Genomic DNA, 13,073 nt, shown 5'->3' with positions numbered 1-13,073 from the left:
ACCTCAAGCCCCCGCAAGAGGTCTGTATTTTTTTAACTTGGGACGAATCAGGGGGTCGCTTAATTTTACTTTGGGAGGCCTAATTTCAGCCCACCCATTCACTAATATCCTTAGGCCCGTTTTTTTCTTACTCTGTGGGGGGGTGAGCCCGACCAACTGGGAATCACAGCGAAAGCCCTTCCCTCACAGTCAAAGGGTTTTTTTCCTCATGCTCCATTCGCATCTGCCTGTCTGACCTAAAAGGAACCCCTGGATCTCACTCAAGTGGGGAACCACAGACCCGGGAACCCCACCCAGCCTAAAAGGGAGTGAGTCCACTACCATGTCAGGCATAACCCCTACCGTTCACCCCCCCAGTACCCATGAGGCGCAGCAACATCCAACGCGGCTGGAACTGGAAACTGGAACTCCTTCCGGTTCCTTTTTTTGCTGACACTTCCTGTCTATCATCTGATCTTCCTCTCCTCTTTCCTCTTTCTTTTTCAACCTTCTTACAGTCAATCCTTCCAACTATCGTCATTCTCTACCAGTGCTATTCAGCCTGAGCCAGTCACTCCTTTTAATAGTCGCTCTCTTCCCGCCTCGTGGTAAGTTCCCGGTCCACGTTTCATCATCACACCTTTTCCTCATCTACATCACTTGGTGATAACGACTTGACGATTTCACTTTCGTCTTCCTTTCATTCCTTACTGACTGTTCTTTTGTTAGAATATCTTTTTAATACCTTTCGTCGACATTCCCGTTGCAGAATATCTTTTCACAAAGAACATAACATCAGCAACAATGCAGTACTCTCTTGCCGCCATCCTCGCCCTCGCTGGCTCGGTCGTTGCCCAGACTCCCGGCTTCCACCCCCTAGTCAAGCCCGCCAGCAATGAGGTCATTCCCGCTGGCAAGCCCTACACTCTTGAGTGGCAGTCCGGTGGCCAGGACGGTCCGGTCAACTTTGTCCTGACCGGAGGCGAGACTCACGCCACCCTCCAGGAGATTGGCACCGTTGCCAGTAAGTTTCAGTAACCTGCTCTGATATCGACATGCAAAGATATACATACTGACCAAACCTACAGCTGGCATCGACTCTACCCTGGGCAAGTACACCTGGAACGTCGCCTCCTCGCTCGGAGACCAGAAAGCCTACGGCCTCAAGATCGTCCTGGCTTCGGACACCAGCGTCTTCCAGTGGTCGAACCCCTTCACCATCAAGGCCTCTACCGATAAGTCGACGACCAACAGCACTTCGTCTGCTACCTCGTCTACCACCACCTCTGCCTCGTCCACCACCACCACACCTGCCTCGACCACGATCAAGGTCAACAGCACCACCATCTCTTCCAACGCCTCCATTACCGCCACCAAGTCCAGCGCTCCCGGCGTCGCCACCACTCTGACCCAGACCGCCACACAGGGCGTTGCCCAGTCCACCCGCACGACCACCCCTTCGTCTCCTCAGGCCACCGGTGCCGCCGCTGCCATTGGCTTCAGCTCGGCTGCTCTGGTTGGCGGTGTCTTCATGGCTGTTCTTGGTCTGTAAATCAAATCATGAAAAAGGAAATTAATGTTTTTGTCATTTTTTGATTTGCATGGTCTTGGGAAATATCGGAGGGAGGTAACCTGTATACAGAAAAATTCCGGGTCAGGTTTTTTTTATTTCACATTCGCGAAAGGTACAAATGGGATAGATAATATCGCGTCTATGGATTACATTTTTCACTTCTACTCCTTTGGGCGCATTTACTGTCTAACCATTCTAGTATTTACGTTCAATTGACCATCTGCTTCTCACCCCCAAGACAAATCTTTAAAAAAAAGTGCCTCGAGCTTTCACATTCGGACTGCGCTTTTAATTACATGCATGAACTAGCTTTTTGCGCGCCCTGTCATTCTATTTCTTTTTCATTTCGTATCATGCTTAGACAACAGCCTCCAAAACGGCAAGTCAAACTTTTCTACTCACAAATCCATCTTGCTAGGAAAATTCTGGCGCTTGGCAATCCATGAGCAAGCTTTGATGGCTTTGGTGGTTGGTACCTGCTTTCATTTTGCTTCTTTTTGATGCTTACTGGGGGTTGGACACCAATTAGGGAAGAAGCGCATATGTTAGTCGATCCCCCACAGAATTTACATGGACCCCCAAAACCCGGCGTTGGGTAGTAGCCGTCAACCTTTTTTTTTTCAGCTCGGCGTTTACCGGTCGGTCCCTTGCGTCTGTCCTCTCTTATAATCTTGGCAATTATCACCTGACAATTCATTCTTGTTGTTCTTGTTTACAATGCTTCTCTAGCGTTCAACTCAATTGTCTCACTTCAAGTCCGTGCCTGCCAGTCCAATTCTTTTTTTTGTCTAGGATCTCTCTCATTGGAGCGCAAGGGGTTGATGCGCGGGCTGTTATGTTACGCTCTGGTATTAATTGGTTGTTTCAACGAGCACCCATTCGTCGCCCTGTGAGGCATCAATGGCTTGTTTTTTTTTTTTTTTTTTTTTTTTTGTTCATGTCAGTGAGCTCTTCAGCCTGGTAATCGAGACAAGGGAGGTTTCTGTTTCTAGGACTCAAGTGTTGCTGCGTGATTTTCTCGCGGAGGTCCGGGCTGCTTTTTCTCTCGTGTTGCTCTTGTCGGATGATCAAATGTGATGGGAATGTACGGAGTACATGCAAAAAGGAAACGAGGAACGCCTATGATGATCATCCCTTGCTTCTCACCATTGCCGTATTGTTTAGCCTTCTTTATTTTTACTACCTTTTTTTTATTTTTGCTCATGGCCCTTCGACCCTTCTCCATCCCGCACCGTACCGTACCGCTCATTCCCAACCCCTCGCGAATCACCAAAAAAATTGTCCGTATGTTTCGATGCAGATCTTCACGATGTTTGCTTCTCATCAAAATTGTTAAGTTTCATCTGCCACCAGTCTAGACCACAATGTAGGTAGAGATCCGAAGGAGGAAAAGAAAAAAAAAAAAAGAAGGAAAGCACCGCAAAATCTTGGCTCGTTCGTCATGATCTTGCTTCTCAAGCCGAGATGTGTTGCATGGGGGTCAAGCAACGAGAAAAGAAAACCGATAATATGCCCATTCAAGCTATAACAGCTTTTCCAAAAAGAGTCATGTTACAAACCCCCAAAAAAGGGACGCCGTTCGCCAGTTTGAGCAGGGAGGTCTGCTACTGCTGGTTTCGTGAACCGAAAAAAAAAAAGAAAAACGCCCCAAGACCTGGGCTAGACCCCTTGGTCCGTGGGTGCATTTATGGCAGCGCGCTTGTGTCGTGCGGCTGATTTGTTTCTTAATTACTTTTGCATGTTTCTCGCGTTATAAGACTTTTTGCCCCCGGCCTCTATATTACCAATCCCTGGAAAAGGAACTAAGCTAACCGCTAGCCAGGCACTTCTTTGCTTCTACATGGCTGCCACCAGTTGCTTCTTTCTTTTCTTCTCTTTTTGGTAATTTTCTCGTGTTAGGGCATACAACTGCCCGGAGCATATCAACCTATATGAGTGAATGTGGCATGAATGATATCACAGGCTCTTCGAAGCGCAGCCCACAAGATTGTGCAACTCAACTTTTCTTAAACTAGTCTAGGTGCATGATGTTATCACGCGCAAACGCCAAACGGCGATGCGGTTTGACGCGCCGGCGCGCCTCACACTCTCAGCTTCAGCTGTTGGGGTGGCTTGGGGCGTCACCTTAGCGTGTGGATGAGATTGCTTCGGGGTTTTTTTTTGTTCGTCATGATCATGTTCATTCTAAAACACTTGAGATCCGGGAGGTTTTGCCGTCCCAAGATAAGAAATCCTCACACGGACTTGGCAACGGAAGAGCTTGTGGGATCAAAGTCTAAAAAAAAAAAAAAAAAAAAGGATCGTCAACCAAACACAAGGGATGGAACGACTTTAGAAATTCGGAAATAATTGTGATGACTTTAAAGTGGTTCGGTCAACCAAAAGTGGCTTTTTTTTTCAGTCTTCGTACAAGTTTTACTTGGCTTGGAGATGACGTGAATGGCGGCCATAAGTACCTGGGCGTTTCTACAATGAAGAATTTGCTGATATTCGCAGAAATCCTCACGTTCTGTCTCCCTTCCTTAAGAAAGTCCCAAGTTGCTCGCAGCTGTGCTGATATTGAGGGAGAAATAACGACATAATGTACACCAAGGTAAAAGCCATTCAATGATCGATCCATGTTCAGGAAACCCCATTATCTTTTCGTATTCTTGGTTCACTATGGACGCCTATCCGGGTCTACCAAAACCCGTCCTGTTGTTTTTGTTTTGAAACCAAAGCCAGGGTATGTCTAACATTATAAGGAGAAGAAAAAGAAAATAAAACATAAAAGGATACGCTCATAAACGCATCCCAACAATACTGGCCCCCCCAATATATTTATTAAAAAAAAAAAAAAAACGACTCAAAACCCAACCCCGGTCTTTTTCACTCAGTAACCCCCAATCTGCCCCTTAGGCAGCGGCTTGATCCACGAGGTCGCGACGTTGATGGCGATGTGCACGATGCCAATGATCCAGAATCCGGTAGCGTAGCCGGTGCCGCCGCCGACGAACCTGAACACGACGGCAAACACCACGCCTCCCAGGTTCCCTCCGGCGCCCGTGATGCCCGAGACGAGGCCGTTGGCGTGCGGGTGGACGTGCGGGATCAGGGCAAAGTTTGCACCGTTGCCGGCCTCGTGGAAGAAGGCCATGAAGATGACGAGCCCGAGCATGGTCGGCTGGTGGTGCGGGTTGAGCTGGCCGATGAGGATGAGCAGCGCCCCCGTGGCGACGCCGCAGATGTGGATCCAGCCCTTCTTGAGCCACAGACCCCGCGGCCCACTGCCGGCGGCGTTGTACAGCAGGTCCGAGACGACGCCGCCCAGCGGCCGCGTGATGAAGTTGAGGAAGCCAAAGATGGCGGCGTAGTTGCTCGCGCCCGTCTGGCCCAGCTCGGGGAAGTTTTTGAGGTAGTAGGACGACAGGATCGCGTTGACGGCCAGCTCGCCGCCAAAGGAGCAGAAGTAAGTCAAGACGTGCACTAGCGTCTGTGGCGACGCCATCACGCGGAGGGATTCGGCAAACGTCGGCTTGGCGATGGTGTCGGTGTTCTGGACCGCGGCGTCGTTCTTGATGACCCGCCCAGCCTCTGCATCTAATAGCTGACCAACCTGCTCATCCTTTTCCTTCTTTGTCTTCTCCTTCTCTTCCACAAAGCTGTTACCCTCCGAAGAGTTTGAAGTGTTCGGGCCCTTGTCGGTGATGGATCCGGGAACATCGACGATCTTGTCTTGGTTGGTGGCGTCGTCGGTGATGTTGTCGGCCTGGTTCACGATCTGCTGCGCGTGCATATGCCTCTCGCTCCACTTGCCCGTGGGCGTGTCGGGGCACAGAAGTAACAGGCTGACGCCAGTGACGATGATCATGACCAATGGCACGATAAAAGTCAGCCTCCAGGCCTGGCCGGGAGTGTAGCCCATCCTGTGCACGAAGCTGTCAAAGACGGCCGGCATGATGAAGTAGGTGATGCCACCACCGGCATTGCCAAAGCCACCGGTCAGCGCGTTGGCGGTGCCAACGACGTTCTTGTCGAAGAATCCAGTCGACCAGACCTGGCAGGGAACAAAGGCGCCGCCCAAAATGCCAATGAAGAAGCGGCTCACGTAGAGACCCGTGGCGTTCTGGATGAGAGGGGCGAGGCCCAGAGGGATAGCACCGACCAGGAGGACGCCACCAAAAACAACTCGGGATCCCCATAGATCACATAGTGGGCCTGCAACCATGCGGACGAAGAGGGTTGCGACCAGGGAGACGATGTTGGAGTTGGCGACTTCGGCAGCGGTGAGGTTAAGGTCTTTTCGTATAGTGACAGTCAACTATGAGACGATGAGGGCTGATGTTAGTGTCGAGCTGTTGAGCGTCGTATATCCCTGTTTTGAGGGTTCGAATGCATCTCTCACTTACAAGAGGTGGAAATGTGTACCAGGCCCAGAAGGCTATCATGAAGCCAAACCATGAGAAGAAAAACACCCGACCATACATGTTGACTACATTGAGGGCAGGTATCGACCGGGCTTTCCTGGTGATCGGATTGACCTCAGGTGCCCGGTATAGGTCGGAAAACTTAACGTTGATACCCATTGTGAAACAGAGTCGGTGTTGTACAGTTGAATACGTGAACAACCTCTGGGGTATCAGACTGATGAGTCTGTATGGGAAAGTTTGATCAGATGGAAATTGGAATGGCACTAAATATATTCATGCCATGTCGATCTTTTTTTTTTTTTGATGGGTGACGGCCTTATGTTATACAAGTTGTTTCTGGATACCTGCCGTAGGTACCTTGTCGAGAGTTCACCTTAGCTCAAGGTCCTTATGCTTCTATACCACATAGCTGCCCAAAACACAACCTTATCATCAGCTCAATGGACAATTCTCTACCCCAGCCGCTGCTACACTCACCCCTTGCAGAAGATGCAGAACATGGCCGTTAACGGGACTTAACCCCCATGTGAATCCGTATGTGAACGACTTGTCATAGTGGAAACCGATAGGGCCTTACCAGCCTGGACAGAGACGAGCCGGGATGGATGGGTCTAGCGACCCCGGATCAAGCCGACTTGGTGCCACAAGAGTGGGATGAAAAATTGGGTGGGCTGATAAGGATGGGCGCTTGGCTGGGGGGCAATGCCGCTCCCAGAACGCCTCTACAGCGGTAGGATGGGGGCTTGGCCACTGATAACAAAGATGGCAGGGTCCGCTTTGACTAGGTAGGTTAAAAGTATGACAATCCAGGTCAGAATAAATCATCTCAGCATACGGACACTTATGCGATTAGATAGCATCCCCATGGGGTAAATTCAGGATCACCTCCGAAGATCGAGGAGGCGTCGTGCAAGGAACGATCCGGTAGTTGCAGTCGGTGTTGAAAGCCGGTTGCTAACGGGTTTTCAAGAGTCTAGAATAGTAAATCACGGTGGTTCACTTAGGCAAGCAAGCATAGGCCTGTCTATCAATAAACCCGATGGTGAGCTTGAGTTGCCACTGAACCCCTGGCTTGGCTTGACATACATGAGGACAAATAAATGAATATAGTGATGCCATTGGAACAGCTGAGGTGATGCCACAACGGAGATGCCAAGCATCGGCATTTGGAGCCCAGATTTGATATGACGGCAACGACGCGAACCGTATCGAGAGATTGAGGACCGTCATCAAGATCAGATTGACCCTGATTGCTTGCACTTGCTACCGCCGCGGAGTGTCTGCTAAGCTTCATGCATCTCTCTCTGCTCGCTGCCATGTGAATGGCAGATGGTTCGGTCCTTATCTTTTCAGCTCAGCCTCACTTTAAAATGTGGCTGGTGAAAAAGATTTGGATGCAGGGCAATACAAGGATGACATTGGACCGAACGAGCCTTATCTTGCGGGCAGAGAGAGAGAGAGACCAGCGTGAATCGGAGAGTAAGATAATTAGTCCAAGATAGAGAAGGGACCTGGAAACGGGTGATGCGAGATACAGAAGGACCCACTATCCCTGCTAAGTAGAGATAAGGCGGCGGAATACTTAACGCGCCATTCCCGCTGTCAGGATTTCTGTCAACGTTCGGTATTTCCGCGGAGCCTTTTGGCACCTGAGTGTACTCGATAAGTACGAATCTGGGCCATTCTCTAGGCACAGCCTCTGATCTTAGAAGTTGCTGCGCGGAGGTGCTCCAATTGCCGAAGAAGCGGCTGATTGAACCTAATCGACCTTGAAGGGTTGAGAGCACGTGTGCGCAGGTACGGGAAGAACCTCCGGCGGGAGGGAACAGGAACGCAACAGCAGGCACGAGCTGGTAATTGGCTTGGCGAACCACTGATAAAAACTAGGGCGCCGCCACGATCCCATCAATCAAGGCGATTGACACTGTCGTTCATGCCAAAACATCTTTAGAGGCGTTTCTTCGCTTCTTTTCTACGGATTTGTGTGGTTGATTGAAGAAAACCTAGCTTTGTGAAGCTTCTTTTTTTCTTCATTTTCTTTTGACTTTTAGAACAACCCCACAGCGGTCACCTTCAACAAGGAATAGTGCCTTTCTCATATGGAGATCAAGCTTTTTACGACATTTTCAACTCTCGTGACTGGTTCAAGTTGCTTTCGCTTTCTTTCGCTTTTTGCAATAATCTTCTATACTTTGTGCTGCTCAGTCAACTGTTCAGTCAATTTCATTTGACTGATACAAATTTTCGGGCGATTGAAGACCTTCAAATTTCCAATAGTACCGTTACAGCGAAATCCTGCATGACTAATTGACAAAAAATCAAAGACAGGTAAGATCTCGGGATTGTCCTGGTTTGTTTACACTGCGTCTTCCGGGGGTAAGGATACGAGAAAGTGAAGGCTTACAGGCAGAGTACGCCAAATACGATACAGATTGCTCCTGTCACTTACTCGAGATTGGGCCTTGCAGGTTTAGTCAATGCCGCGGATCACTTGATTCCATCATCTCCTGTTTTGACTGCCTACCTATGATAGCTTACACATACTGCTGGCATTTTAAATATCGCCCCCTTTTTCTCAGCTGAAAGAGCGAAAGCAACTTTGGTCGTGGATGCTTTGACCTTTGTCTTCCCTTTGCTCCCTGTTGGAATGGGTTTTAGTGGGTTGCCAGAGTGGAGGTGGGGCTCAATCGATCAACACTTCAATTGCTCGGCCCCACCATACATCTAATATTGACGGTTCCGGACCAGTTGACAGACGCCAAGCACTCGGACCCCTGTCAGAAAAGGTTACCCTAGTCGCGTCGGGGAAGGTGATGGAGAAGTGAACTTGTGAATAGTACGCGATTCTTTTATTTGGGCGGGACAAGGACAAGGACAAAAAAAAAAAAAAAGAAAACAATGCCAACACACCGCCAAACCTACATCCCGACCCCTTTCGTCTCGAGTAACCACGCAAACTAATTCAGATGATTGCATCATTACCCTTTGCATACATGTAGTCGCTTCAAGTGCTGCGTTCCGAACAATGCCCGCTTCACCATGATCGCATCGTGTCCTTGACTGCTACCTACCCATCAGTATCCACTCTGTTAGCTTTGACCGAGATCGACAGTTATTCTCCGGCTCAGTACACCAGAGGACATTGACGACGACGACAGCGACAGCGACAGCGACGCCACACGTCATGGAGAACGGCAACAACCGACCGGCCCTCAATGGCCGATCAAGTCTACCTACCTTTGTAGGCGGCAAGTCACTCTCTGCTAAGAAGCACCTCGATATCCGACGGCAACCATCCTTCGAGCGACAACATGACGACAACAGCCAATTCAACGGCGCTGCCCGCCGCCGCTCGGCTATTCCGACCCCGAGTCCTGGCCCGTACCCATCCTCTACCATCAACCGCAACCCGTCACCATCGTTCCGACGCTCGCAGCTCCCACGACCCGGATCTTCGGCGCAGCAAGAGAGACCTGATCACGCCAACGTCATGAGCAACGGCCAGTATATGTCGCTGCACGAGGCCATGCGTCGTAGCCCCTTGGACCTCAGCGAGAGCGAGGAGTCGTCCGCCCGGGGCTCCCCTAGCCCGGCGCCCCGTGAACACCTCGACGGGATCCGCTCGAGGGATTTTAAAGGACACTTCAGCAAGATACCCTTGAACCTCAACCGCAGGCCGAGCTCCAGGCAGTCTACCGGCAGCGGAGGTGCCATACGTGACGACGAATCACAGGTGTCGGGTGGGAGCAGTCCCGATGGGCGACCTCCGTCTAGGCTCCGCCAGCCCACGCAGTACAACACTGACAGGGATCGGATAAGTCTCGGTGGCGGAGGGGGTTTGTTCTCCAAGACCAGGGATGGCGATGCGGTAAAGCCTGTTGGCACGGCAGGTAGGGAGCTGTCGCGCAAGGCCAGCACAAGCAGTCTGGATGGCAGGAGGTTTGGAAGCTGGGGAGTCAAGGGCCAGCTGGATCCGAACTTCAAGAGGAGGCTGATGTCTCCCGAACCAACAGACACTCCAGTCCACGATGCCAATGTGCCGATTCCCTCGATAGAAACGGCACCAATCAACCGTTCCCCTGAGAAGAGCTTTGCTTGGGGCGCAGAAGCAGATTTTACGGCCGGCGATTTGCAAGTCTCCGACAGCCCTCCCGTCAAGGTTATACCAGACACACGACTCGGACTCCAAAATCTGAAGTCATTCCAGCCAATGGTTAGAAGCAATACAAGGATCGACGAGATCAGAAGGCGCGAGAACGAGGCGATGCTGGAGAATTATGAGCATGATGAGCCAGAGTCTCCTCGGGAGGATCAAGAGATCATGGCCAAGGAAGCGGAACCTGTCGCTACTAAACCCTTAATCCACAGAACGAACCACAAACTAGAAGAACTGCGCATCAAGGAGATGGCGTCGCTATCAAAGAAGAGCTTGGCTAAGGAAAGGCTCGACGACATCAGGAGGCGCAACTCGGCTTCACGCTCACTTTCACCCGAGGCTTACGCCAAGTCGAACTTTGACGTCGATGAGGAGGTTCCAGATCAGGCCAAGAATGTGGAGGTCGTACGAGAGGATGAAGGCGAGGCCATTCCAGACACGCCAGTTATTGTATATCGAAGCGATCGTCGCAAGAGCATAGGTCATAGAAAGGTTGCGGATTTTGATACCGAGGAGACAGAAAAGGGCATTCTTCAGCCAAAACCAACATCACACTACCGAAAAGACTCGCACGACCTTCTTAAAAGGCTGGCTCGTGCAGCCAGCTCCAGCCCCTCACAGGAGAAACCAGCCGAACTACTGGATGGTAGCAAACAGGGGCAGAACAAAGGCAAGGAGTCGCACAGAAACATCGACAATCAACAAGAAAACACGATGCCTACTTCAGCTACAAACTACAAATCCTCTTCAAATCCTCATCAAAAGGAAACAGGTGATCTGGCACGAAACTCTGGGTCTGCATTCGATGAAGATAAGGACTCTGCCGAAATGGACCCACCAAGCAAGCCAGCATCAGGTGCATCTTCAAAACGGTCCAGCGCCACATTTGACCCAACGGACCGCATCACCTCGGAGAAGAACCTGTTCGAACCTAGAGAGGATGGTCAGTCTGAACGAGGCGCATCAGCCGCTCCCTCGGAGCCTGATATCATGAACGACGTCGAGGAAACGCCCCGAGCCAAAAGGCCAGACCCCCAATCGATGCCAACGCCCAAGCCACCGGGAGGGTACGTTGAGACGCCAGCCACTGTCAAAGTCGAGGACTTCGCAGTGAGGAATCGGTCTAAGGGATCAGTTGTTGAAGGTGCCTCGGTATTCAAGCGCCCGCGGTCCTTGATAGAGGTGAAGGCTAGGAGCGATGGCGATAACGCAACTATCGGGCGCTCAAGCTCTATCTCTGCGGGCAGCAGCGGTAGCCGCAGCAGGCGGCGCTCAAGGTCGCTGCCTCGCGCGCTGTCGCCCCTGAAAAACTCGATGAAGCTTCCCAGTGCAAGTGAAGATCTCGAACAGATCAAGAAGAAGTGGCAGACAGACGACGATACGATAGAGATAGACTTTGATACCATCGAAGACTTGGATGAGCTGATGAAAGACCTAAGAGATACGAACGACGAAGCAGTGGCGGAGCAGAAAAAACGTGAAGAAAAACAGGACAAGGATAAACACACGGCTGTAACACAGAAGCCCAAGGTCGAAGAAAAGGAAGAAAATGAAGAACTTGATAACCTTGGTAGGGGCGTTCACCGGGCCCTGCGGGAGGTGCAAGACTCCAGAAAGGGAATAGAGCGGCTCATCAAGGCGGCCGAAGCTAATCCGAGAGACGCGGCCTCCCAACAAGCCATCCTGGATCGACTGAAAGCCCTCGAGCAGTCGCAAAGCAAGTTAGGTTCGTCAAAGACATCAGCGGCAAAATCGGGCAAGGGTGGCGACCCTGTCGTCCAAGGCGTCAAGGCTACGTCGCGATACATAACATCATGGTTCTGGCGTCGAGGCGGCGGTCCCTCGTGGCTCGGCAGCCTGCTTATCATAATCCTCGCCTGGGCGTGCCTGGAAACAGCGACCTGCAGCGCCTACTGCCGGCCCACGTCGTGTTCTCCAGGCCAGGACTGCTCGTGGACTCCATCCGACCCATTCCCGGGCTACGCACTGCCCGTCAAGGTGGACCAGTGGACGACGGGCGGCCGCGGCCGGGTCCTCTTTGAGCGCCTGACCGAGGAGATTGGCGACCTGGTGGACGACGCCAAGGACATGGTCATGGACTTGGCCTTTGGCGGCGGTGAACCTGGCGGCAGCGGCATCCGCAAAAAGGACGAACGCCTCATGACGTGGGAGGAGCGGCGGCGGTACCGTAGGAGGCTGGCGCGGCGCGGGCTCATCAAGAAGTGGTCGCCGCCGCCCGAGTACGCGGACCACTTCGAGGCCTGGGGCGCCGCGAGGAAGCAGCGCGAGTACGCCGCCAACATGCGGGAGATGGGGTACGATAGGGGCGACGGCCTTGGTGGGGAGAGAATGGACGATGATGAGAGGGTGTTTTAGTAAATATGTGGTGAATGAAGGAGGTGCCATGATTTAATCTGATGCAGACGAGTCTGCTGCTGTTGTCATCTGAAGGCTGGTGGACTGGGGGTCTGAGGGGGATTTTATTTTTTATTATTTGTCACTGCCTGTGTTAATATTTCATTTGTTTTTCTACGGTTTTTCATATACCCACGCCTACCCTGGATGATTGTGGCATACTGCCCCTAATGAAATCAGACTTTCGTTTGTAAGAAAGGAAAAAAATACAAGCAGCTGAGTACCTGAGAGACCAAAGGGGCTTGTTTCCAAGTCCCCGTATCTTGCCTTGGGCTCCACAACCCCGGCGCTGGCTCCGTGCCGCACTAGACAGGTGGATATGGTAGTTTATTCCAACAGAAACGCATCCAGTTCTCGAAGACCACCCTCATCTTGATCAAAACCCCCAAGACCCCCATGAAGTTACTGTCAAAAGGTGTACCGTATCGAAAAAGAATACCTGCCTTGCTTGCGAGTTCAACGAGCTCCATCTGGGCCTCGGACATGCCACTTTTTTGTCTAAAAACACTCCAAAACTTTTTCCTCAATTCACTGAAATTAT

At 51.3% G+C, this 13,073-nt stretch overlaps 3 protein-coding genes across 3 annotated transcripts; 2 read left to right on the top strand and 1 right to left on the bottom strand.

Annotated features, from left to right (window-relative positions):
* The first annotated feature begins 210 nt into the window (after positions 1-210).
* Positions 211-1,812, top strand: PgNI_02951 (uncharacterized protein). The gene is made up of 3 exons (XM_031123008.1): positions 211-587; positions 709-1,003; positions 1,068-1,812. Exons 2-3 carry the CDS (start codon positions 784-786, stop codon positions 1,529-1,531), a joined length of 684 nt encoding a protein of 227 aa, XP_030985296.1. The 5' UTR covers positions 211-587; positions 709-783; the 3' UTR covers positions 1,532-1,812.
* Positions 1,813-4,082: 2,270 nt separating this feature from the next.
* Positions 4,083-6,208, bottom strand: PgNI_02950 (uncharacterized protein). The gene is made up of 2 exons (XM_031123007.1): positions 5,941-6,208; positions 4,083-5,852 (listed from the first exon to the last, which is right to left on the bottom strand). The coding sequence occupies exons 1-2, from the start codon at positions 6,115-6,117 to the stop codon at positions 4,425-4,427; spliced, it is 1,605 nt and encodes a 534-aa protein (XP_030985297.1). The 5' UTR covers positions 6,118-6,208; the 3' UTR covers positions 4,083-4,424.
* A 2,937-nt stretch (positions 6,209-9,145) lies between these two features.
* On the top strand, positions 9,146-12,493 carry PgNI_02949 (uncharacterized protein; the record flags this gene model as incomplete). Its single annotated transcript, XM_031123006.1, has 1 exon — positions 9,146-12,493. The coding sequence occupies one exon, from the start codon at positions 9,146-9,148 to the stop codon at positions 12,491-12,493; it is 3,348 nt and encodes a 1,115-aa protein (XP_030984000.1).
* Between the last annotated feature and the right edge of the window lie 580 nt (positions 12,494-13,073).

The sequence above is a fragment of the Pyricularia grisea genome (assembly GCF_004355905.1).
Source record: "Pyricularia grisea strain NI907 chromosome Unknown Pyricularia_grisea_NI907_Scaffold_2, whole genome shotgun sequence".
Taxonomy (NCBI): Eukaryota; Fungi; Ascomycota; class Sordariomycetes; order Magnaporthales; family Pyriculariaceae; genus Pyricularia; species Pyricularia grisea.
Note: the sequence above shows the minus strand (reverse complement) of the source record. Positions and strands in the feature narration are given on the sequence as shown.

Bases quoted from the DNA above. Each gene is read 5' to 3' on its own strand.
- PgNI_02951 (XM_031123008.1), top strand. From the start codon at position 784: ATGCAGTACTCTCTTGCCGCCATCCTCGCCCTCGCTGGCTCGGTCGTT. The intron at 1,004-1,067 runs GTAAGTTTCAGT...CCAAACCTACAG, and splicing joins GGAGATTGGCACCGTTGCCA to CTGGCATCGACTCTACCCTG.
- PgNI_02950 (XM_031123007.1), bottom strand. From the start codon at position 6,117: ATGGGTATCAACGTTAAGTTTTCCGACCTATACCGGGCACCTGAGGTC. The intron at 5,853-5,940 runs GTAAGTGAGAGA...ATCGTCTCATAG, and splicing joins GGTACACATTTCCACCTCTT to TTGACTGTCACTATACGAAA.